General features: G+C 46.1%; 1 protein-coding gene across 1 annotated transcript; it reads right to left on the minus strand.

Annotated features, from left to right (window-relative positions):
- ARHGAP40 (Rho GTPase activating protein 40) lies at nt 1-22439 on the minus strand (the record flags this gene model as incomplete). The annotated part of the gene is made up of 15 exons (XM_082292598.1): nt 22321-22439; nt 12958-13160; nt 7724-7944; nt 7105-7180; nt 6157-6308; nt 5380-5545; nt 4942-5033; nt 4747-4824; nt 4330-4489; nt 3567-3649; nt 2815-3021; nt 2405-2545; nt 1328-1488; nt 450-505; nt 1-107 (listed from the first exon to the last, which is right to left on the minus strand). Exons 1-15 carry the CDS (start codon nt 22428-22430, stop codon nt 1-3), a joined length of 2013 nt encoding a protein of 670 aa, XP_082148724.1. The 5' UTR covers nt 22431-22439.
- Between the last annotated feature and the right edge of the window lie 3929 nt (nt 22440-26368).

Here is a 26368-nt window from a genome sequence, read left to right on the forward strand (position 1 = left end):
TTAGAACATCCGAGGATAAGATGGGTTTTGCTTAATTATCCACTCAGCATGGGGGTTGATGTGGTACAAGTCCAAGAGGTAAGTGTCTGGGTCCAGGCAATGCTCACCTGTTAAAACAAGACATTCAGAAAAAAACCCCATATTTTTTATATCCTTATTCCTTTAGTTGCTAGATTTTTTTTTTTTTTGGTTGCTTTTGCCCCCACCTAAAAACTAGGAGTTGTTCACATTCATTTCAATATTACAACTGCTCAAAGCATTTCCACAAATCTGAAGTAATGGCTTTGAGAGGAAAGAGGGTAGATGTACATTAGATACTAAGAAGAAATTCTTCACTCTGAGGGTGGTGAGGCACAGTTGCCCAGAGAAGTTTTTTAACTCTCTCCCAAAAGAAGCTAAGCATAAAAACTGGGTATCAACCCTTATTGTCAGCTACCACTTGTACTTACCAATATTGCCTCCCACTTCATACAGGAGCAAGTTTGTGCACTCTGTGGAGTTGTTACTGCAGAAAGAAAACCACACCGAAGTTAAACCTCTGCAAACACAGGTTAGGTAGTTTAGTAGCATTTCTTCCAAAAGAACTGTTTATGGTTCAGAGGCCAGCAATGAGCAAAGAGGCCATGGTAAAGAGACCTTGCTGATCCTCCTGCACAGTGCAGGGCACCCAAAACTGGTGAAAGAGAAAACAAGGCAAGCTGTTGGTGAGACAGCAGCTGACCCATATCCACTAACTTCCCCTCCACCCTCCTTGTCTGGACACCTCCTGGGACACAGGAGAGGCTCTGCCACATGACCTGCTTCAGACAGTCTGCAGGAACTGTGGCAGAGGGGGGCAGGAACTCTTCTGTTCCTTTTTTGGATTAGTTCAGCAATTCACCACAGGAGCACAGGAGGGAATCGCAGAGTTTATTTTAGGAAATCCCGACATTAACATGAGCACACTGGAATTACTACTCCAGGCAAATGATACAGGTGATGCTTTTCTGCAGGAGAGCTGGAGGGGGGGTGCTTATCACGGTCGATGTTCCTGCCCTTTCCCCTTTCCTTCAGCAAGGATTCTGGAGTTCACTTGGTGAACAGCGGCTCAGAGGGGACCACTGACCTCCTGAGAGCCTGAGCACTGAGTGGAATCACTCAGGAGCTAACATTTGCCTTCCCCATCCAACACCATTTCCTAAGCTTAGAACAGAGGAGCAGAAAACAGTCTCTCCTCACAACTCACTGTGCTGCCACCTCACCTCTACCTCAAGACAGAAAACAGCAGCTAGACCACTTAGTTTTTTTCCTCTTTTCTTTTTTTTTAAGCAGAGAAAAAACCATTTACCACTTGAGGAGGTTGACAGTGTTAACAATATTCCAGCCATTCTGGCACAGGTTCTTCTGAAATTGCCTCAAGACATCAGCAACCCTGGTTGCATTGTTCAAGTGCACCTCCAGAGAGTCCTTCAGGAGGAGTGATGCGTGGACTTTCACAATCTTGGAAGGCTGAACAAGGCAGGCAAAAAGAAAAAAGTGCTTAAAGAAAGACTCGTATCAGCCAAAACATCAAGTTTCAAAACAGATTGGAGAGTATGAAGAATTAAAACTATCCAGGCAGCTGTTCAGGGAATTTAGACTTCTTTCTTACACACGGACTACAGGCTCAAAGCTTATGGAAGCACCAAGGTGAGCATTATGAATAAATCATCAGTGTTCCGGTGCTGTGGCCACGAGAGGGGCCCTGTGCTCTCCCCATCAGCGTGCGCTGGTGCTCTCTGCTGTTCAAACCCAGCACTGACATCAGCTCGGATGAAAATAGCATTTGTCAGAAGAAATTTTGACGAACTGTTTTGCACAAGTGTGAACGACTCCTCTGAAATTCATTTAAATTACTCGGAAAGGAATTTAGAGATCTGGGTTGCAGGCTATTGAATTCCAGAAAGGTCCTTTCCAAAGAAAGGAAGCACCAAGTGATGTGCCACCTTAACAGACATTATGGAGCAAAAGAAAATTAGGCAACAGCCTAAATTTATGCTTTAAGTTCATGAAAATAAGTCTGCCTCTATCAGAGCAGACATATCTGTGCCAACACATGGGACACTCAGAGCCATATGAAGTTTGCTCTTCACATGGGGCAAAACAAACATTTCTGCTCCTGATCTCTTCCCTCCTCACCTGCTTTTAACCAAGATTTTTGTAGCCTGAGATGTATTTCAAATATTTCAAAGTGCTCTTGCTCTTGGGATCAGTTTTTGCCACAACCTGGCCAAAAATGTCTGGGAAACCGTTCCTTATTATTCTGCATTTTTTTGTCCCTCTTACTCTTTTCAAGAGTATCACCCCTTACATCTTTCTGAGTTCTCAGGAAAATCTTTTACACTGCCATGAACGGGTTTGGGTTTTTTCCCAAGCCCTAACTCACCTCTCCCTGGTTCTTTTCCACCTTGTCTTTATCAGCGTGGATCTTCCGCAACAAATTTTTAATTCTCTTGTCGCAGAACTGGTACCTTTTGCTGCTGCTCTCGTTCAGCTTTCTCACTTGAGCTACCAAGAAAGAAGAGACCTGGGCAGGGGAGAAGGGTGAAAACAGGAATTAAATCAAGCAGAGATGACGATGTAATTTAGGATCATCATTTTCGCTCCTTAAATAGGCAAAAATATCTGTGTACCTTGAGGACAGGTAGTCTTGGAGTTCAACAAGAGGTTTTTCCTACAGGCAACACAGGATGTTTAACTCCTCTGAAATTTCCAAGTCCATCCCCTTCCCCCATCCCAATTCTAACAAGACCAAGACACTGCCACACCACAGCACATAATTCCTGTGGAACTTACTGTCCAGAGCAGATCCTGGTAATGGATCATCATCCGCACCACGTCAGCCGCCCCCTCCGCCAGCTGCTTCTCCTTCCCCTCAGGGATCTTGTTTGGCAGCCCCTTGTGCATGAAGAGGTTTGGAGCCATGACTGTGGAAACGTTCCAGAGGTTCATTTTGTTGCTGTTCTCCCTGGCAACCACTTTGCTGAGAAACTCAAGCAGGGCCTGAAGAGAGGGAAAGAGACTTAAGCCATCCATTATTACTATTACTCAAAAAACTACCATGGCAATTGCTGGAGAGATCATTAATTAGCACTTTTTCTTGATATACGTCAGCAAATCCTTTTTCTCCAGTCAGGAAGTACAGTGACCAATTTCTAACACTAGGATAGCAACAAATAACCACACCAAGAGAGGTTTATCCAGCATTTATGAATCAGGAAAGACAGTCTCTGTGAGAAACAGATGAGTTCTAGCTCCTTGGCAGGTGGTAATTTACAAAGTCTAGCTGTAAAAGTCACTGGATCCAAAGATGAATCCCCTGTTTTCCTTCAGTGTCCCCTCAAAGCCATTCCCAGATGTGGAAAAACAAACCCTTTTGGATTATCTCTTTCACCTCACGCCTCCACTAGAGCCATGACAGATCATCCTTGACTGGATTATATATTCCAGTGCTCTAAATGGAGTGTGCAGGGTGCTAAGTCAGCCTTACCTTTAATACCTGGGAACTGAACTACTTAAGGAGGAAAAAAAAAAAATCAAGCAGTTACCTTCAGAGTGTTTCTGTTGGGCTCTGGCAGAATCAGGATCAGGAGGTTTAGAGCTTGCAATCTTTGCTTCAGGTCTGGAATATCTAGAAGGAGAATAACAACAGGACAGAGGATTCAGGCTTCTGATACTGTTCTTTCTGAGCACAGGAATCCTCCAAGGAATAAGACAATTACTTATTGAATTGTTTGGCATCTAGAATCTGAGACCTTGTTTCACAGAAGTGACTCAAACTCATACTCTCCTTATGAAGTGAACTACCCATGTTTTGAAGCCTGGCTCATTTCCTCTAGAGTACACTGTCTGCCAGCAACTCTGATGTCCTCGAAGGGCAGCAGAAGAACCCATAATTCCCCACTTTTTGAACAAAAAAGTTGTGCACTCAAACAGCTTAACACACCCAAACTACCTACTGAGGCACCAACCTCAAAGAAAGGTGCTTGTAGAACATCAAATTACCCACAGACAAGCCAAGACTGTGCGCCCTGGACAATCACCACAGCTCAGTCTGGGTGTCATGATTGATCAATTTGTCCTAACTGATGGCAGCAGCCTTGCAGCCTCAAGTGACACATAACTGAAGACCCCAGGACAGTGCAGCTACACAAGCACGTATTCAACCAAGCACCAGTGACTACAACTCCCAGCTGTGCTCCGTGTCCCCATCGGATCCACTGGCTCACAACACACCTGACAGGAGAGCCCAGGACCAGTGGATCTCTGCACAAATCAGCCTGGTGCTAGCCAGGCAGAGCAGGGACTCACTCTGGACAGCAGCAAAGGCAGGCAGGTACTCTGCTGTCAGCAGCGGGGCCGGCAGCTCTCGGATGAATCTCTTCAGCAGCCCGGACACGTCGTTCTGGTGAACCTCGTCCCAGCGGAACAGGCCGCTGTAGAAGTCCCTTTCCAGCTTCTGTTCCAGGCTCTATGAAAAAGATGGAACTTGTCACACACTTTAATAAGCAAATGTGAGATAAATTTTATAGCTGAGCACTGGGAAGGCAACGCATCGAGTCAAAAGAGTGCAGAGACCCTCAGGACACACTCCTGGAGTTCCCAGCAATAGAGGTTTCTCGTTGCACTGGGAAGGGGACAAGACAATTTAGGTCATTTAAGCACTTGCTTCAGCAAATGCTCCCTGATCACCTCTGACACTTTCAAACACTGCTAAGGAACTCATACCTTGATTCTGGTCTGGGACCCAGAAATTCTCAGGATGCCCTCTGTTTCAAGCCCTCTCTTCTCCAGGCAGGACAGCAGCTATAAAGGGGGAGACAGAAAGCTCTTAGGCACTGAGGATGAGGAGTCAGCCCATCCTTATCACAGGCTCCTGACTCTGAGGACCAGAGGTGTGAATGAAACCAGCACAGAACTTACTGCCTGGAGTAGCAGAGGGACCTTGGTGTTGGGCAGCAACTTTTGGTCATTTTCCAGCAGGGTGTTGAGTGGAACTCCAAAGAGCCTTTTCTCTACAATAGAAACAACAGTGTGTAAGCCCATATCAGCTCTAATACAGGTGTAAGAGATAAACCCCCCCACTGCAGACTAGGAAGGCACTTCTGTAAGCACAGATCCTGGAGAAGGAGAGGAATAGTTAAACAGGACAAGTGCAGCCAGACATAAATGTGGTAATAGGTCTTGATGTCATGATCCACTGACTTCCAGGAGAAATCCTGCCCAAGGAAAACACACCTGTCACAAGGTTTCTTATCAAAGACCCTCTGTTCTAACATTTGAAACACAACTGATGAGTGTATGATGAGAAGATGAGTGTAAAAAAAAAAAAAAGGCACCAAAAAAAAAAGTGAAACTAACCTGTTGTTTTCAGTTTTGTTGCTTTGTTTCTCTTCAGCTCAAAGCCCAGGATATCACAGAGAGCTGTAAGTTCAATGAGGGCCAGTGTAGGGATCTTCTTCATATCCTGAGCTGAGAGATCTCCAATCCTGGTCACTCCTAGTCTGCCCTTAGGGATCTTATATCTCTAAGGGAAAGAGACACAAAAAGTTCAGTTCAAGTTATCACTATTAATCCCCCTAGTGAAAACTTCTGCTGTATTTTTATTATTCTTTGTCATAACCAGGCATCTATTCTTCCTGCTGTGTTCAAGACCAGACGTATGCCCAAAACGACTCCTACTCAACCACCAGTTTAATAAATCTTTTCCCTTTTCAATAATCATACTGAAGATCTCAATTTCTCTAAGTTAAAGACAGTCTGATACACATCCTAATCTAACAGAACTTTGGAAGGAATCCAGTACAATTGTGGGGAAGAAAACTGTCAGAGTTGAGAGTAAGAAAGACCAGTTATTAATAATTTTTCAGTGGAAACAACCCAAATCTGTATTACAATAACTAGTTTCACACAGAAACCTTACTTCTCTTGACCCTCCACCACACAATGTCTATCCTTGCCCAACACTGCAAGGATACCAGTGCTACCTGCCCACAAATACCTGCCTAACACAAACCCATCACAACAGCGACCATAGAAGAAGTTTCCAAGAGCTGATCATACAATCAAAGGGTCTTGTGCCCTCTTGACAAGCTGAGACTAACAAATTCTAACAGGAAAAATTCCTTCAGTGCTTACAATTAGGGCATTTCCATCCTTTAACTTCCTGGATTCAGACAGGAACGATCCCTTGAGGAGGACAGCTGCTTGCTCCGAGTAGGCAACATCCATGTTGAACACCTCCTCTTTCCCAGGGTTCCGAACTGTGCAGGAGTAATCCTGGGTTTCTGCTGCAGAGGAGAAATTGTCTTGAATTTCTGCAAGCCAGGAGGGTAAAGCTTCGAAAGCAAACGTGCTAAAAATGCAGTTTGAGACAGGTTTGGTACCATTGCTTGTAAAAAATCCTGCAGTAACCCATGAAAACAGTGTCCCCGCAGCACAGAGTGACCAATAGGGTCTTCCCTGGAAGGGTGGTCAAGCATCAGAACATTGGAACAGGCTGCCAAGGGACATGGTGGAGTCACCATCCCTGGAAGTGTTCAAAAATAATGCAGATGTGGCACCTGGGGACATGGTTTAGTGACAAACAAACTGGTGCTGAGTTAGTGGTTGGACTTGATGACTTGAGAGGTCTGTTCCAAGTTTAATGATTCTGTGATTAGTACGAAGTCATAACATTATTGTTAAAATCACCAGGTCACTGGTAAGACACAACCACAGCCTTAAATTAAAGGACACACCTATGGCTGACATCTCTTTACACAACTGCACATGGCATTTATAAGATTTCACTTCATCATCTTTACTAGACTGATTTAATTTTCATCTTTCCATTGCTTTATCAGAAAGTTACAATGATCAGCTTGAGTGGCAATCCTAACAACGCTGGAGCCTGGGAAAGTTTATCAATCCACAGGTGTGAATAATCATGTAAAAATCCCCAAACCCCAGTACAAACAAGGTCCATGTTTCAGAACCTGTATATACTTATACATGTGAGTGTGTGGCTTTCCTTCCAGTTCCAGCCCTTCATCAGACCCCGCTCCCCACTCAGTCCTACTCTGCATTTAAAAATTTCCTCCTTACTTCTCTGGGTGTTTGAAGTCCGCAGATTGTGCCACAGTGGATCTGGGCTGGACTCCTCTTTCTCTGCTGCTGTGTCCTGAAAAACAGGAAAGAAGTTTTTTTAGCCACAACCAAAAGAGCAGAACTGCAGGAAAACAGCAGAAAAGCCAGTGGTTATGAGTTCTCTACCAAGAAAAAAAAAAAATCTAAATAAACCAACCAAACCCCCCCCCCGCCCCCAAAAAGGCAGTGTTAGTCTTTCTCCAGGATTTCCAGCTCCACAAGGTCAGCTTATCAGAATGGAATTTGGGAAGCTCTCTTGTTTGGGTTAATGGTGCTTTAACATGTCACTGGAACAAAGAAAACACAAAAAGGCTCCAAAGATGCCAGTGCTCCATGAGACTGCCCTGCTGTCGGCACCATACCGAAGCATTCCAACAAGAATGTTATTCCAGTCCGGGAAGGCTCTGGATCTGCAGGTTCTGCAAAAACTTCTCAGCACTGCAACCAGGACTTCTCCAATCTCTGCATCCTTTCAGCTCAAGAGATAGAGACATAACAGGCGCTCCAGACCCAGAAAGCCAAGTCAGCTCCCAGGAGGCAAGAAGCTCTTTTAGGAGACCCCACTAAAGCAACAAACCTCCGAGCTGACCACTCCGAAGATGTCGCGGACGTCGCGCACGGGGTGCTTGTTCTTCCTGCGCCGGGAGCGCGAGTAGGTGTCCAGCCGGCGCTGCACGGCCGCCGCCTGCGTCTTGGTCAGCGTGGACAGCAGCACCAGGTTGTCCTTGTCCGAGCCCGGGTCCCCGAGGAGCTCGGACAGCCCCGTGTCCTGCAGCCACTCGGCTTCGGCTTCTCCCTCTGCCAAGCGGGGCATGAGAAGGTAGAGTGAGCAGAGAGCAGCGATCCGGGTGCTTGCATGTTGGAATTGTAAAAAGAGAGAAGCCCGGGGACTCCGGCGGGAGGAGGAATTTGCAGTCCAAAACCAGTATGGTTGATAAGAGCAAAACTCCGTTTATTAACAGTCCAAAGGCACTTATATAGTATACCAGCTTGTTAACTCTTAAGTGGCTTAAAGCTTATCAAGGCAAATTTCTACTTCTACCTAATTGGACTTACATTGGCAAGCTTCTACAGTTATGTTATGATTAAAAGAATTCAGAGGTCACCTCCCTTCTCTCCCGGTTAGCACATCTTATCAGCACAGCTGCATCGTTTCAAAACTCCCTCTTTGTTTCCCAGGCCTTTTTCTCACACAGGCCTTTTGCTTGCAGGCTCTTGCTACAGTTCTTTTATTGATCCCACAATTCTATCAATGATCCATGCCCCTGATCCTTTAATAATTGCAACACTTGCAATGCTTCAGGGGCAGAAGACAGGAGCCTGAGAGGTTCCCTGTGTGGGGTGGCCATGGGACATCACCAAGAGGGAGGCATGGCTTTGTTCTGAAGCCGTGGCTGTTCTCAAAATTTCAACCCTATTCCCAAGTGCCCAGCTGGGTATGGGGATGACACCAGGGGACACACAGCTCTCTGGGCAGGTGTAGCTGCCCACACAGTCCTTATTGCTCACCCCAGGTGAGGAAAAAGGAGAAGAAAAAACTGTGGAGGCACAAAAACTCAGGCTCCCACAGAAGCTGGGAAAAAGAGGGCACAAGTGTGACTCTGGGTGCTATTTAGACAGGGATTGTGTCAGGATATGGGAGGGAAGTCAGGTGGGCTTGATAAATCTGCCTTTCTGTGGGCTGCCTGTGCAAAGGGGAGCTCTGGCAGCAGCACACAGCTACCCCAGAAGGAATGGCAGGGCTTCCCTGGATCCCACCTGATCTTTCAACAGCTTTGAGAATGGACAAAAGGTCTGTGAGAAGCCACAACACACATCACTGCATATTTGGCTTTTGTACTTTTCCAAATGACTTGGTTGCTTCTATTACTTTTTATTTATCTATATGCATGTCTAGGTATCAACAATTTTTTTTTAAATATCCAGATCCTGACCTGGTAGGTTCAAATATATTTTACTTAATATACTTGCTGAACTATTTGTCTGCATCATCCCTACTCTTTTAATTTTTTTAAGTGGATTGGTATCCATACACTCAACTAAAGCAAAAATGTTACTTTTACTCTGTGCATTCCTTTTATGTCTGGGCCTATTCAAAATATCACTAAAATTAAAGACCATTCCAGTTCCAGAAGGAAGTGTGAGAAGCCTGGAGACAGTACAGCAGCATTACTCAAACAAGCTCAATTCCACTTCATTCTTCAATATATATAAAGTTGCACTTCAAACACAGAACACAATTTCTTTTTCTGATGGGATACACTCATAAGGAAGTGCAAGTGAGAAAGCGCCCTGAGCAAGGCAGCTACTTGAAATTCAAAGATGAAAGAAACAACTTAGCAGGTGACTTTAACCTCAACACAGCAAACACCACAAAGCCTTTATATTTTTAATTCCATCTACCACGTTCATTTGCTGCAGGCAGCTCCAGTGCAGCCCTAGCAAAGGTTATACTGGGAAAAAGAAAAATCACAACTGATCTGATTGGCACGGAGCAGCTCATTCCCACTCTTCCTGTCCTATGCAAACATCCACCTCCTCAGCTATCACTGCTGCATCAATAAAAAGCAGCCATGCAGCTCTCCTTGAGAGATGAAAGAATGTAATTTTTTTGGAGGCACCTCATGTTCATGCAGCTTGCAAACACATGTTGTGACACAATTAAAATAGCCTTCAGAGCATGGTCTTTGAGATTTTAGGTGTCATAATGAAACAGAATTGTTTTCATCATCACTCCACAACAAATAGAGCTGAACTTGAAGTCAAGTATTTCCCCAAGTGAATCTTCTAGCAAATTGTGTGGTTTTCCTACACGGTCTTAAATTTTGGTCTTTTCCCATGTCTGGTTTACAGAAGTTAACAAGTAACAGCATCCCCTGAGCTCCTCACCAAACCCCTTCTTGTCCTACATCTGTGGTTTCGCAGCAGAACAACACACAAAACGCCCCTGGTTTATTTTGCCTTTGGGAACTAGAGGAAGTGAAGTGTATTGCTTGCAAATTTTGAAAATAGCCAATTCCAGTCATAACAGGAAACAAATCTTATAGACAATACCAAACAGCAACCCTTCCATCGGACATCCGTGTGAGCCTGCTGCCCCATCTGATGCCAAAGCACCGATTGTAATTCCTCTATTTACTATTTTAGCCCCGTTATGTTTGCCAGTAACACAAAAGGAAGCCAGCAAAATGGGTTATTTATGGGCAAAAGGGAAAAATGGGAGAGAAACAGGTCAGAACAGAGAGATCCACAGAAGCTGAGCTACAGGTTCAAGCCAGGAGGAGCTGCTGAGATTTGCCTTGTGAGTTCCAGGCTAGCAGCATTTCGGGAGAGCACAGTTAGGAATGATTTTGCAAAACTAAGAAAACCAGCTCCACAAACTTATTTGAAACGTAACCTAGCCAAAAATAACATTCATAATAAAGTAATCACTTCCCAAATATTTAAAGGACAGCTACAGCATCCTACGATTTCAGACTAAACATTAAGCACAGCTTCCTTTCTAGTTTTTGAAGGTGAAGAATCGTGCTTTGCAGACAGTTCTCAGCCATGGTTACATGCTGTAAGGTCACAAACAGGTATTTTAGTGGCAGAGTGCCTGTGTCCTCAGATGGCTGTGCTGCTGGGCCCTAGAGAGAGCTGGGGAAACAGTGACAGCAAGGACAGCACAACACTGAATTTCAGGAAAAAGCTACTTCCTGCTCCCACCAGCTGTTAGCAAGGCCACCAGTACTCTCAGCACCTTTCAGCTGCCCCAGACCTGCAGCCACACGCTGGCCTCCTGCTGCCACCAGGTCACCAGCAGCTTCCCAGGACACCACCCCTCACCCAGGGCTGGCACAGGGGACTGGTGTTCCCAGCTGGGTCAGCGTTTTTGCAGTGCCTTATCTGCCTCCCCGCTGTCCCTGAGCCGTGGTTATCACCAGCCATCTCCCAGGCTGGGCCACGCTGTCTCCAGACAGCCCAAGTGTAGCTTCCCAGGATTTATGCAAAGAGCGAAGGTGCCTCTGGCTCCGAGGAGCCCCACAGCCTCCATGCTCTAAGCAGGAGCTGCAGAGATGTGAAAGCCAAACCCTGCACACCATCCAAAGCTTCCCCTTGCCACCAACACTCCCAGCACGAGGTTTATTTGCCTAAGCTCCTCCAGAGAAGGCACCAGGAGCCTGAGCCTGCCCCACCTCCTTCCCCAGCCTGCTGGGAAGACTTCACTACTTGGAGCATCATTTCAAGTCTGTCTGGTTTCATTGGCCAATGAAGCACTCAGCTCCCGCCTGCTAGATTAATCTACAGCATTAAAAGACACTTTTCCTTGTGTCCCTGCTTACACACAGTAATCAAATGGCCTCCAGCATATCAGTCTTTAGGGTATCCCAGACAGTCTTTCATCTCATGGCATGGTCTCTTTTCCAGTCTCCTTCCTGGTGCACTCATTTTCTGAATCACTTTGCATCTCTTCCAGTTCTAAAAATCAAACTTACGTCCTTTATAAAGGGACATTAACAGCAGACCTTCACATTGACCATGTCCCACCAACGATGGCAGACAGGGATGATGATCTTCCCACCCTGCTCTCCAGAGCCTCTCTGCCCCCAGAAGAGCTGTTGGCCCTTCCCAAGCACAGCAGACACTGGCACTGTCACACAAACATTTCCCCAGGACACAGACCATTCTCAGTATCAGGCAGCACAGCAGCTGTGCAGGCTGCAGACCTGTGCTCAAGGGGATGTACAGCAAACTGCCTCAGTTTCTTCAAAATGGGCCCAGGAAAGGTGTGATCCCCACCGTGGGATCACTGGGTGTTTATGACCATTTATCCCCCCTCCAGCAGCCCAGGGTCTCGTACTTCACATGTGTAAAGGGACTGCTCATCAGGAACTGCAGTGACAGGACAAGGAGTAATGGGTTCACACTGAAAGAGGGGAAATTTGTGTTAGATATTGGGAAGAAATTGTTCCCTGTGAGGGTGGGGAGGCCCTGGCACAGGGTGCCCAGAGAAGCTGTGGCTGCCCCTGGATCCCTGGAAGTGTCCAAGGCCAGGCTGGACGGGGCTTGGAGCAACCTGGGATAGGGGAAGGTGTCCCTGCCTATGGCAGGGGTGGGACTGGATGGGCTTTAAGGTCCCTTCCAACCTAAACCATTCTGTGATTTTATGATTCTATAGCAGGAAAATGTATTAAAAAAATTTTGGAATAACTAGCCCAGGTTCCAATTATTCCAAAGCACTGGATAACATCAGCAATACAGAAAGTACATTAGAAACACCCCATGCACATTTCTTCCAAAGAAAGAAAAAAGGATGTGCAGGAAAAACCTTGTGTGGCTGGACTCAAGGCTTTCTGGATGTTTACTGTGGTTTCTTGAACAGTGAATTAGGGAGGGAACAGTCTGCCTTCCACAGAAGCAGCTCCCATGAAAGCCACTATGATGAATCTCAGAACCATGCACACAAACAAGGCTTCCAGAGCAGCCCCAGCTCTCACAGAGTGTTTACCATACACCACCTGAACCGGACTAAGAGCCCCCACCCTTGGTGTGGCTGCTTGAAAAACCCAGAGCCTTGAACGTGCTCCTGGGACTGACCTTTGGAGTCAGCTTTGCTTCAGAAGCCGAAACCAGGCCAGGCCAACGCTCCCCTCCCCTTCTGCAGGGCATTATCCACCACCCAATTAAAATAATATCTCTATCTCTGATTGACAGATAATATTCTAACCATACTCCAACAGGCTTCTGAATCGTTCAGGTGCCTAAGCCAACCTTCTGTTTCAGATGTTCACATTCCTCTCCTCACTCCCAACATTTTTGGCAACCTACCCTCCTGTGTTTTGACATCTGCAAGGCTGCATTCCTCCTGCTCGGCTTCAGCGCTCTGCTTAATGTTCTCTACTTCCAGCCAAAAACTGTCCATTGACAAGTTGTCCAAAGCCTCTACCCTGGAATTCGTGCTCTCTGACACCGGGGATGCCACAGGGCTCTTCGGAGGAAGCTGGTTCATTTTCCAAGGGCAATGTCTGGTGCTGAGAGAGGAAGAGATAAGGAGAGAGAGATTAAGCTACACGTATTACATACGGCATTCACATCCAGCCTTCACTGATTAATGACTGCAGCAGAGCCAAACAGAGGTAAGTGCTGAACTTCCTTTGCTGAGTGTTTAGCAATACAGACAAGGTTGGGACTAAATCCCCTGGAGAATGGGGAAAACTGCTGTCCAAACATGCGAGAGGACACAGGATCAACACAGTCTTTTCAGTGCTGTCCCTCCAGTGACCTCCAACACACCACCTTCCCTGCAAGTTAGCACAGACACCCTCTGCATTCACAGCCACCCAGGATGTTCCAAGCTCGGTGCACGTGTTCTCCAAGGACCTGGCACAGACAGGAGCCTGGCAGCTCCCACCACAGCAGCCCAAACCCAGCAGGTTTGTGCTCCCTATGCAAAAACCAGCACAGCTCCGTCTCCGGCACTTCAGCTCACACAACAAACAACTCACAGGGCTGAGGCCCCCCTTTCCTGCCCAGACCAGATTTTTCAGCTGTGAAACAACACGAAGCATCCTGGGAAAGCCAAGCATATGGAATTTTCTTGCCACCCTGCTGATTCATTCACGCGCAGCCGAAGTCCCAGACTGGCCTCGTTCAGCTTTCAGCCCCTGTGCTGTGAGGTTCTCCCCACTTCATAAAACAGTGCCTCTCCTAAAAGGAGCTATAATTGTCTTCAAAGAGTTCCAAGCCATTTAAGCCCTGTTACACATATTTTTTCAAAGACTTACCAAAAAAATGGGATAAGTGGAACACACTTATGAGAACACCTCAGTAGTTCCACTTATGAATAAAAAATTAAGGAGATGGATGTGGGTGGTTTGAGAAACACCCATGAACAGCCACCACCACCAAGCAGGCCAAAATTCCTTTCTAGTGTCATAAAAAAAAAAAAAAAAAAAAAGGATCAAGTCTAAGCCTTACACCTTGAAAACCATGACAACAAAACACCCACAAAATGCTCTTTAGCCTCCTGGCCATAGGAGCCAAAAGTTATAGATGGCGAAATATCTGGAAAGTTTTAGCCCCTTTCATTCCAGAAAGTCCTTATTAGCAGTTCTGGCACTAGTTTGCTTCAGTTATGAGAAGCATCTCAAATTTTAAAAAGCTAAATTGGAAGATCTAACAACTAAGAGACAAATGTTGTAGGCCATTCTGCACTTGTATTTACACACGTGCATGCACATCACAGTCACACCTGACTCTGGCACACACAGGCAGCCCCTCTCTTCTGGGGGTCAGAAGCACAGTGATAACCATCCAGGAACATCTGGAGACAGCCACAGCATTGAGAGCAAGAATAAGAGGGGTTTGTTTGTTTTAGAGGAACACAAAACTGAAAGACTGAGTTGAGCTAGTCTGCCACACGACAGGCAAGGACATAAGTAGTCTGCTTGTTTAGCCCCATCCTCACTTTCCTATTTCTGGATATCCAAGTAACACACAAGATACTGATTTATAGCCTGATGGAGCACTTAAATAAATCTAAGATTTATTTTTTTTTACCTGCACAGTTCGTGTCCAACTCTCTCAGTTCCATTGCAGCTACTAACCCAATTTATTTTTTCTCTTTTCTACCTTTTACTTCTATCTTTACCCATTTTAAGAGTCAAAAACTTTGGTTGCATCCCTCACATGAACTCTTCATCCTAATACTGCTCTCCATTTTCTCACATTTGCTGACAACCATCTCATATAAGAGTAGATTTAAACAAAGACACCTTGCTAGCATCAAAAAAAGCTGTTCAATACCTTGCTAGGATTTGGTTATGAACCAATCAACAGAACTCATCACTTGCAACGTGAAACTAAGTGGAAGGAGGAATTCAGATTATTTTGAGGGAGTTGGTTTTGTCCGTATCAGGAACACTGGAAGAGAAACTTGCACTGAAGAAGTCTCCCAGTGCACAACACTCAGGAACCATCTTGGAGCTCTCCTAATTGCTCTACTACAGGCTTTCAACAGGCACAAGGCAACTCTTCTTGCCTTAAGTTACTGCCCTATACTCCTGTGGGATCCAGGTTATACAGATTAAAGCAGCTCTGAAATGTACCTTTCCTTTGTGCTCAGCTTGGTTTGGAGCTGGCTCTTAACACCCCAGAAATCTCCATGGATCAACACCAAAACAGAATTTAGGTTTGCAGCTCCAGGAGGACCTGCCCCAGACCTGCCCAGCAGCTTGCACCCAGCAGATGTGCTCTGTGACAATCCCTTCCCCATGCCTGCCTGGAAAAAACAACACATTTTTAAGCCAACATAAATAAAATCTTCAGCTCTTTCCAAAGGGTGGCTCTTGACTTAGATCTTCTGCATGACTTACCCAGACACCAGGCTCTGAATGCTGGTTTCAGTCCAGGAGATATTACTGCAAGTGGAGTATTATTTGTGCAAGGCACTAGGGCACATTCCTGAAGCACACCTGAGGAGGGTCACAATGTCCCTACAGCCCAGGTTTCAGGCTATGCCCTTGCCAGCAGCTGGGTCTGATCTGCTTTCAGTCCATCTCAAGACTCCTACACAGGGTCCTGGTGCAAGGACAGAGTTTTGCCAGACAACAGGGAACTGCTGCACCTCATCCCACTCCAACTGGTGCTTCCACATCACCCACAGTTACTTTGCTTCTTTCCACAGCTGGAAATACAGATGTTCTCGGACTGCTCGCACCAAAAGCCCACCAATCACACTATAAACCTACTCTAGGAAAGCCATAGCTGAACTACTTTTGTGTCAAACAAAAGCCATCCTAATTTTTTACTCAATTGGCCCATTTACTGATGCACTAAGCTTGATTTCACCAAGTTGCAGGATGCTAATATCACACAGAAGCACTACAGAGGGGCAGCAGGACCCAAAGCCCAGCTCTGCAAGTGCTAAACTAGAGCTGTTGCTCCTGTCTCACAGGACAACAGAAAACTCAGGCCTTCACATTTAGAAAACGTTTTATTTTCTGGTCTAAGTTCTTTTTTTTCCTTGAACTCAGTGCACGGTGCTTTGCAGATCCAGCTGCCCAGGTGGAAGGCTAATTTTAGCTTCAGTGCACCTAAAGGATTGTTCTTCCTCATTGCATTCCCAAGTCAACTGGAGGGCAACCTGTGACGTGCAAGCACAGCAACAGTTGAGATTGAAAGCAGAGATTGTTGGCTTAAAATGCTAATGGCTCAGTGCAACTGGGCAAAGAGTAGGTGGAATAATCAAGTTCACTCCACTGCACTGTCAATATAACAAAAAGCAGCAGATTATGAAGCTTTAAAAATTAACCCAACAAAAAGGAGACTGTCAGAAAGATCTTGTTAGGGACAACCATAAACGAAGGGCTCTGTGGGGAGACTGAGCACCTTAATCCAGCCTCCTCCTCTTGTTTAAGAGCACAGCCAGTTTTAACAAGGCTCAAGATTCACCTGGCAGCTTCAGTCTAAGCCTGACTTCACAGCATTAATAGCACAGCTATGAGAAATCAGACCTTACAGAGTTCATTTTCTGACTGTTTCTTCTCCATGTCCCCTCCGTGTGGATCCCTGGAAACTCTGCCTGCCTGGCTCAGCGCTGAGGGCTCACTGATCCTGGGCTGGAAAATGCACTCTCAGAGCAGTTTTTGATCTGCTCCTAAATACTGTCAGCACACCGCAAATATGTTGCAAACACTCATGTAATTCTTCACCCTCTTGAATGGCAAAATACAATAAACTCTGTTGCTATGTTCACCGCAGGCTTGAATCACTCCCATGAGAGAGCTTCTCAAAGGACCTGGAGCTGCCTGGGCTACTTTTCTGCTTGCTCAACATCCCTCCCTCATTGAAATCCCTCTCTAGCAGATGAATAAATAAAAAGGTTCCTTCTCAAGCATTTCAAACAGACCAGGAGGAAACAAGTGCAAGCCAAAAAAATGGAATTCCTTTAAGACTGCTTCCAGAAAAGCTAAGATGAGAAAAAGGCAACAAGAACAGAAGAACTCAGGCAGACAAGGCAGTCCTGCCACACAAGCAGCACCCAGTCTTTAAAGACATCCCCAAAGATCTGGAGCAAGCACAAAGGCCCACATGGAACAACGAAAGAGACAGAAAGTCTGAATTAACCTCAAGAGCAAGTTTGGAGCAGCACACCAAGCCACAGCACCATTCATAACAATCCAGACCATGAGCATGAAATGCAAGTATCTTGCAGGAAAAAAAGGGGAGATGAGGCTATCAACTGGTTGCAATATTTTGACAGATAAAGACCCTTAGTCAGAGAACAAAACTACATTAATGTCAAACCACACACATCTTACCTGCTTGCAGTTTACTTCAAGGCCAAAAACAACAGATGAGTACAAAAACAAAAAACTGAAAGGAACAACCAAAAAGTCCATGCAGGCTCTTCTCACATTGCTTCCAGGTTCTTACCCTAAGCAAGCAGTTCAAACCTAAATGATGAACTGTGTAGTGAATTCTGAAGAGGAAAAAAAGTCACCTAAAGCAAGCACATCACAGTTCATGTTCACTAGGTTTTCTTGTTTAAAATCACGTAGTGGGATAAAGGCATCCAGGAATAGCAGCAGACAGGAGTATCTGAAAAACTGAGAAAATCCTGAAGCAGTAACTCACATATATATATATATATGTTTTGGTTGGGGTTTTTTTTGTTTGTTTTTTTTTTTTTTTAACATAGATATAGCTGTAGATATTCTCAGTATTGGAGGTTTAAATCTCAGTCTATCAAAATTATCAATGCAAGTATAAAAACAGGCTCCTGTATGGAAGAAATCAATGTACTGCTTATCAAAGCCTTACATGAAATACACATGATCAACTATTTCATTCAGACACACAGAACTACACAAAATTCTATTCCCACCATGGAGAGAAAAGTTATGCAGGAGATGCCTCATGAACAAGAATTCCACAACTTTTTTACCAAAGGTCTAAACCAGAAGAAAGCTCTGCTGCAAATTTTTAATGCCTGGATTGGATTAGTTACACCTAAAATCCCCCAAATGTTGTACACAAGCACCACTACCAATTCCTCCTTTCTCCACACACCAATATGCAGGAAAGAACTACTAAAGCTTGCTCTTAGGAGAAAATGGAAAGCACGTGGCTGGTTCAGATTCCTCAGACCAGACCATAAAAGCAAAGAGAGATTAATTATCAAATTACTGTGGTGGCAATGAACAGTAACTTACCAAACAGACTCTTACCACACTTTCCTTTCCCTGGTTTAACTCAACCAAAGCAGCTAAAGAGCCAGAATTAAAGCAATTTTAGCAGCAGTCTGATGTACATCTGCATATCTCTGACCAGAGATTTGCTCACATACTCAATAGTTTCACTGAGAGCATCCCCTGTGAGAAGTCACAATGCCTTTAGCCCAGGCTATTTTATCCAGCACTGCTGCCAACCACCACTTGTGTTCCTATTAAGGCATTTTATCAAGGACTTTGCACATGGGGGATGGCACAGTTGAAGGTCTGTCTCTACAGCACCAGCGAGAATAGCGAAGATGTCACTGCCACAATTTGCTAATAAGATTACAGCTTGTTTTCAGTAACACAGCAATCAGCTCATCAAGAACTTCCATTAAGCAAGCAGCTCGGGGAGCAGCGTCATTTCAGGTTGTTTTGAAGAAGCCTGTTCTGCAAGTGATAAAGAGGACGTGCCAGATCGTGCTCTGTGTGTGGAGTAATTCCTGCCAGCTCCAGCTTTCCCCCCTTCCAACAGCAAGAAGGCACAAGCTCACCTCCTGCCTGGCATCCTCTGTGGCACCAGAAAAGGCAAACAGCAATCCTTTGGCCAGGACTGTGTGGAGAGAAAGATGTGACTCCTAAGATGTGTGTGTATCATAGGGCTTCAGCTTAGCACCTCCAGCAATTTCTGTGCCAGACAAAAAGTCCAGAGGGTGCTGAGGCCCTGGCACAGGGTGCCCAGAGAAGCTGTGGCTGCCCCTGGATCCCTGGAAGTGTCCAGGGCCAGATTGGACAGGGCTTGGAGCAACCTGATCTGATCATGGGCATCCCTTCCCATGGACCAGTTTGGAACTTTATGATCTTTAAGGTCCCTTCCAACCCAAACCATTCCATGATTCTGGAACTATGTTACCTCCACCACAGCATCAGATCTCAACTAAAGCACAGGCTGTAACTTCCCTGACGATAAGTGCCTCTATCAAAGTATTTAAGGGCAAAGAAACTCCATCTCATCTTCTTTGTCTCAGACCTTCATCTGGAATAGATTTGTCCTCACTCAGTGTAGTAAGGGGCTAAATAAGCAAGCCAAGGAATAGAGAAAGTTGCCTTTAATTACAGATCTGCCTGGAGGCATCTCAGACAGAAACTCAGAGCAGAACAAACACAGGACTGATAACCCCATGCAGATACAGCCAAATTAAAAATATTCAAAGCCATGTTTAGCTCAGACTATTAGCTGGGTGTCTGTCCATCACACTAGGGTTTGTTTTGGCCTCACAAGACACCCTCTCTGTGCATGGTTTTGTGTTTGAGTGTAAGGTCTCTGCAGACGAGCCTGTTGTTCACTTTCCCTGCATTAGCAGGGTAAGCCAAACAGGAAAGGGCTTTTATCCAAAGGGAAATCCTGCTGGGAGAAATGGGTACCTGGCAAAACAAATCTTTAGTAGTACTGGGATCTTTAATGTGATTGTGAATTGATAAAGCTGATCTACAGGGTGATTAGATGACCGTCATTAATTAAAAGGTGGCATTCCTAACCCTACTTCCATCTCCACTGAATCCACATCCATTTAAATACATCAGCAGCTTTGTCCATCCAGTTCCACAAGGACCTGGTCTGCCATTCCAATTCCACCCATCGGTATGGCACCAGGATCCCAAACCCGTCAGCCCAGCTGGCGTGGGGCTACAAACCCCACAGCCCAGTAGCTCCCACATCTTGTCCTCACCCACTCCCCTCTCCGCCACACAGAAGCTGCCCCGGGCTGAGCCCGTGCACAGGAGCCCATGAGGAAAGCAGCAGGCCAGGAATCGCTGCCCTTTGGTGACCTTGCTGTCACAGTCCTGAGCACACACTGCCAGGGATTTTGCTGAGGCCAGAATGAGTCAATACCTCCCAGTCACTAAACACAGCCTCAAAACACGCTACCGTTACCTCAGCTGAGGCACCTTCACTTTATTGCCATCACTGCTGGGACTTCAGGTGAGATGCTCAGCCTGTGCACACCTCAGGCACCCAGCTGAGGGACAAAAGGCTGAGGGACCACTTGGCTTCCAGAGGAAAGGCTGCCAGCGTGTTTGAATCCACTATAAAAAGGCTGTGAATTTATTTCTTTTTGATTTTTCATTAACCCAAAGGCTTTTTACTAGAGCAGGTTCACACATACTAAACACTTGTCCTGCAGCTTCTTAAATGTTGAACTTGGAGTAAATCAGGATGGTAGAACTTGTCCTTATTTCTTCTTGCAGCCCAATCTACCAGCTGTACCTCCATTAGAGCACAGAATGAGTAACTGCGAGTTGTTGCTCAGCTGCATGAGAACAGCCCAGAGATGCTGGAGAAGTCACAAGAGTGATTTGCTGACCAGCACAAGGGAAGCAGGAGTGGAGAGGTGTGCTGGAATCCAGCTATGCTTCACTCATGAGAGCTTTAGGGATGCAGGAAGACAGGGAGGAGTCACAGGCTCCTCACGTGGATTTCTCAGGGCAGAGTTATTACACATAACATGAGGTGCTTGGCTGTTAGCCTGCCATGGAAACCCTGGGCTGGGATTTATAACCAATTCTGTAACAGGAGTGTCACCAGCCAGCCCAAGGCCACCAGCCCTGTCTGGGAGCCACCTCAGGTACCATGAGCTTCACAACACCGAGAGGAGGAGTGGGAGGGAGGCACAGCTGGCTCAATGCTTTTGCTCAGTGCTGTTTTGGAGCCATGACAGCACCACCAGCCCCTTTCAAGCCAGTAGGAGTCTTACTGGGAACTCAGTGAGCATGGCAGAGTTGCTGATCAAAAATAAACAATTAATTAGGTCAATTAATTAGAAGACCAGGGTGGCATACCCTTGCCCTATAGTACAGGTGGGTTTTAGGTCAATCCTAGGAAAGAGGCTTAGTTCCACATATACACACAGACACCTCTCGCCTGTGGTGAGCCCTGAGCGAGCAGGTGGGAAGTGTCACTTGGCTGGAGTTCAACATTTCAGGCAAAGTTGGTGAGCAAGTTTGAGGTTCCTGCTGTAGCACCTCTTCAGAGCTGGCCACAGAGGTGTTCTGGCACCAGCACAGACACTGGAACTCAATGGACTCGTTTGGCAAAAGCCTTAAGTTGTTAACGAATATTTCAATTTTTATCAAAGAAACCCCGCAATGCTGCAGGTTTTAATCTCTCACACGTGGCTAATTTTAAAGTAATTTACCATATTACTCCTCTCTCAGTCCCCCTACGATTATTTTTTTTTTTCACAACTCAAATTTTGCCGGGGGTCTTTCTAAAGATTTCCTGTCTGCTTTGAACACACAATCTAGTCAAATCAGTCGAGAAAAAATGAGAGCTCTGACACATGAAAATGTGAGCTGTGACTAGAAGTAAAATCACTGTCAGTACATTCACACAAAACCAAGAGATTTTGATCACTACAGCAAGTCAACAGTCTAAAACTCTATGCAAACTCCTAAGCTGATGCAAATACACACTAGATGAATTCTTAACCGTATAATATCCAGTAAACACACAAGCAGAATGGTGTTTGCCAAGCAGAGCAGTTCAAATTTCAGTTCTATCCTCTACTACTTGCATGACAAATCAGCAGTTCTTACCTTCATGTAGATCCACAAACCCCCGAACAGCCCTCAAACCCCAAGACAGGTTATCTCTGTATCACAAGGAAGCATTTCAGCCCCCCAGGTCCCACTTCCCCAGCTTGCTGCACTCAGCCCAATTATAGAGTGAGTACGAGAAAAAAGAGCAGGGATTTTCGTAGGCTTAGGATAAGCAAAAGAAAGGGAATTTCCACAGCTTTCCGTTCAGGATCAATGCACTCAAAGCACTATTTTAAGAGCATACAACAGCCTGCTCACCTCTAGAAATTCACCTTGCTTCCACCTACCCCGCCCCAGGGGCTGCCTCGCCCCGGTGTCCCGCTTTAGGGAGCGGAGCAGCCGGGACCAGCCCGGATCCCACGGGAACGCTCCGTACCTGCTGAGGAGCTGGGCACAGCTGGCTGCCCGGGCAGGTGCCAGCACCACCCGGGGCCTGGCCATCGCACTTCTGGCCATCCTGGAGCCACACGTGCCGCGCTTGTCCATGTCCAGCCGGGAGGAGGGGGACAGTCAGTCCATCCGTGCCTGTCCACCCGCTGCGGAGCACCCCGGCTGGGACCCAAGAGCTGCTCCTTGTCACCCACGAGGTGCCCACTGGAGGAGCATCCTCTCCTCCCTCCCTGTGTCCCCCTGCCCCGGCAGGAGTGACCGCAAATCCGGCTGAGCCCTCCGGGCAGCGGTGCCCGAGGCTGAGCCGCCCACGCCGGGGACACAGCCCCCAGCCAGCACCCAGAGAGAGCAGAAAACAGCACGGAGCTCTTCCCAAGGCTGGGCTGCAGCTCGGGCTTGCTAAACATTAACGTAAGGCTCAGCCCACGTGGAAGAGCAACTCCCGAGGAAGGAGGAGTCAAGCAGCCTATTCGCTCCTTAAAGTTGTGCTTAAGAGAACGTCGAGAAAAGCGCAAAATATCTGCCCAGGGACGTGGGGAGGGCAGGACCCCCCCCCCCCCTCCCCGCGAGTGCCTATTAAAAAAGCGATTCAGCATTTCTTGCCATAGCTGAGCAGTGAGTAAACCCCAGCTGGATGTAAGGCACTGGCGTTGAAAGAGCAGTGTAAACTCGTAACACCCACAGAGAATATTTTGCAAGATCCAGATTATTCTTTAAAAATCTCATCAACAATCAATGCACAAGTGAGCAAAGGGTTAAAGCAATCGGATTCCTTGCCGCCATTCCTGACAGGTTTTGTTCTTTCCTTGTTATTGTCTCCACAGTGTTACAGTAACTCTCCTTTCTTCTAACATTTATTATTCATAATCCCGAAGTTAAAGGGATGAGTAACTTAAGTTTTTTAGTGAGGGCACGCAAAGCTCCTCCAGCACAAGTACTAATTCCACTCTGTGTTTCCCATATTCCCAGTAAGGCAGGATCTACAGCTCAGCCTGCTTTGCCTCCAACAGTTTAAAGGGCAGCAGCAGCTATTTTAGAGACATCCCTCAGCATAAAAGAGCCCATCTTGGTTTTGTTCCTACTCACACAGCTATTTTTCCAGCCACTGCTGAGCCCAGCTGCTTTCACCCCACCCTGCTGCTGAAGGAACACTGCCCCACACCCCAGCTTCAGACCCAGGGCTCGCACTGGGAAGGTGTTTGGTCTGGGACATTTGCAACTCCCCACACTCCCTATGCAAAAGTATTAATGGGAATTTCCTCTCTTCCCCCCCTTACCCACAATTCCTGTAAAACTTATTCCTCCACCCATAATTCAAAACTCAGCTTTATCCACCTAGCTCCTCCTACATCAGCCCCAAACCAAGATCCACCACAGAAAGTCCCAGCTTGTGAAGTTCACAGTTAATAACCAAAACACACAGACCACAGGTTTTATAGCACCACAGAATAATTCACAGGCAGCACATCACAGAATGGGTTGGAAGGGACCTTAAGGACCACCCAGTTCCAACCCCCTGCCACAGGCAGGGACACCTTCCACTAGCCCAGGCTGCTCCAAGCCTTGTCCAAACTGGCCTTGGACACTCCCAGGGATGGGGCAGCTTCTCCGGGGAACCTGTGCCAGGACCTCCCCACCCTCACAGGGACCAATTTCTTTGTAGCAGCCAATCATAAAATTCATCCACTAATGAAGACTGTAGGAGCACACAGAAAGCAAATTAAAGATTTCTCATGCTTTTAATGCAGACACACAGACAACAGCTGCTGCAGAAGCGTCACCATCATGTGTGACCACACACACTGCTCAGGATGTGAGACATGGGAGGGGAGAGCAAGGAGGGATGATAACACAAACCTCTGTGAGAGAAGAGGTGGCTGCTCTTCACTTGCTGTTTTTACAAATTTTGAAAAGCATTTTTTTCTCCCCAGGGACCACCCAGCCTTTCCAAACCACTCCCCACTGAGTACACCTCGACCTGAAACAAGGGGTTGGGTTTCAGGCCATTCCTTCTCCTGGACATAAAATTACCTCTAACCTGCCAGCACTGCAAGCAGATGGGCCCAACAGCCCATAACTATATTTCTTTTGTCCCTCAGTGGTGTTCCTTGTCATTAAGTTTCTTTTAATAACTTCAGCAGCTAGCTGATCATCCTTTTTAATGGGTCAGTTTAGAGACAGAGGCTCCCAGACACTCGTACCAGGCAGTTTCATCCTCACAGGTTTCTCATGCAGTGGTAATAACTCATCCAGGCTTGTTGCACAACTGAGGCAAATTTAAAACATCCAGATGAAGACAGAATTCTTTAAGAGAACATTCAGCTTTGATTACTCACACAAAGAGTACACAAGCACTGCTGAAAGTTTCTGATCGCTGTGGATAATAACAGCTGCACTACAGCCTCTCACGTCTTCACTCCTGTCTGCCCTTCAGTTATTCATGGTATTTGAGAGGAGTAATCAGTAAGTTTATCTCCTAGATTGTGCTTGTGAGGAAAAAAGGTGGAGGAATAGAGGCCAGCTGAGTCTGCTTTTTCAGACAGAGTGAATCAGGGTAAATATTCCAACTCTGGTTTTGAGCTCTCCAGCATGTTTCACGCTCCAGGACAGTCTTCCTGGCATCATTAGAGATGAGATAAGCTCACTAGGATGAGATTATCCGGATCACAGGAGCTGAATCTTACTCAAATACGGAGACAAAGAGCCATATGATGCTCTCAGCAGCCAATTAGTTCAAATGAATCACGGGAACAGACCCAGCGCTGTTACCGTCACCACTTTAGTGCACAAGTTATTTCTGAAGGTATCCACACATCCTGCCAAGCTGACATGACTTGGCCTGACTTTTTCAGGATCAAAAGGAGGTGGAAAAACATCCAAAGCGCTTTTGTATAGTCAGGAATTTCAGCAGGCTAGACCTAAAGACTGCAGGAACTCTCTGTAGCCTGGGAGAGCTGACTCTGCATGGTGCCCAACAGAGCTGGGCATCAGAGCCTTCAGATCAGCTGGAATAGAACATCCACAGGCTGCATTGTGAGATCTTATGACAGCATCACATTTTTCAAGCACCTGCAAATTAATTTATTACCCTGAAAAATGAATGCAAGTGACGCACTGCAATGTGGGGTGGAAAAACCTGGATGTAACCCAAACCTGTGACATGAGATTCTTTTTCTCCAGCAGGTTCATTTTTAGGGTACATAGCATTAGGGAAGCCTGAAAATCATTTATCCCCCCTCAATCTCACCACACATGAAAATCCTCAAGTGGTCTTACCTACCCATCACACTGACCCATTGAGATTAAGAGATTAATACAGTTTCTGAAGTCACTAAACTGGTGAGATTATCCAAGCCCCAGCTTCTTCCCAGTCTGGCAGGGAGCAGCAGCCACGCTGTGGCCTGGGGCACAGCAGGAACTGCAATCTAGTCTAGGTCTAGGTAAAGCAGCAGCTCCCAGCAGCTGGGCCTGCAACACATCTGGTTCTGCTCTGCCCTGAGCCAGGAGAGAAAACCAGCAGCTCTCAGGAAAAGAGCTGCCAAGAAACAGCCCCAGCAACACTCAGACCCTACCAAGGGCTTCCACTCACAACTTGACTGAATGAGACAAGAGCTAACTTGTCACTCTACTGGGAGAGATACAGGCATGCCCACGAGAGGCAAGGTATCAATATATCAATATCAATAAATATCAGTATCTCCAGTTGCCCACCCTGTTTGATAATGTCACAGCTTGGGAGAATGAAGAAGAAAGGGGAGGGGGGAAAAAAAGTCCTACTCTCTTTAGACACAGATGTGTGTTCAGATAAGTCAACTGCAAAGTTGCTTAAACCTAATTACTACTGTAAATGTAATTTAAATCACCCAAAACATTTCCACTGCTCAAGGAAGAGCTGTAACAATAGGAGGAAGCACTAAGATAGTAGCTATTCTTAACACTCAAAAACACTTATTCTGATGAATATCCAAGACTTACTTATTAATGTAAATTGAATATGCCTCTGCCTCCTGGGCATTTAAGACTGTGTAAAATTA

The sequence above is a fragment of the Coloeus monedula genome (assembly GCF_965178545.1).
Source record: "Coloeus monedula genome assembly, chromosome: 17".
Lineage (NCBI taxonomy): Eukaryota > Metazoa > Chordata > Aves > Passeriformes > Corvidae > Coloeus > Coloeus monedula.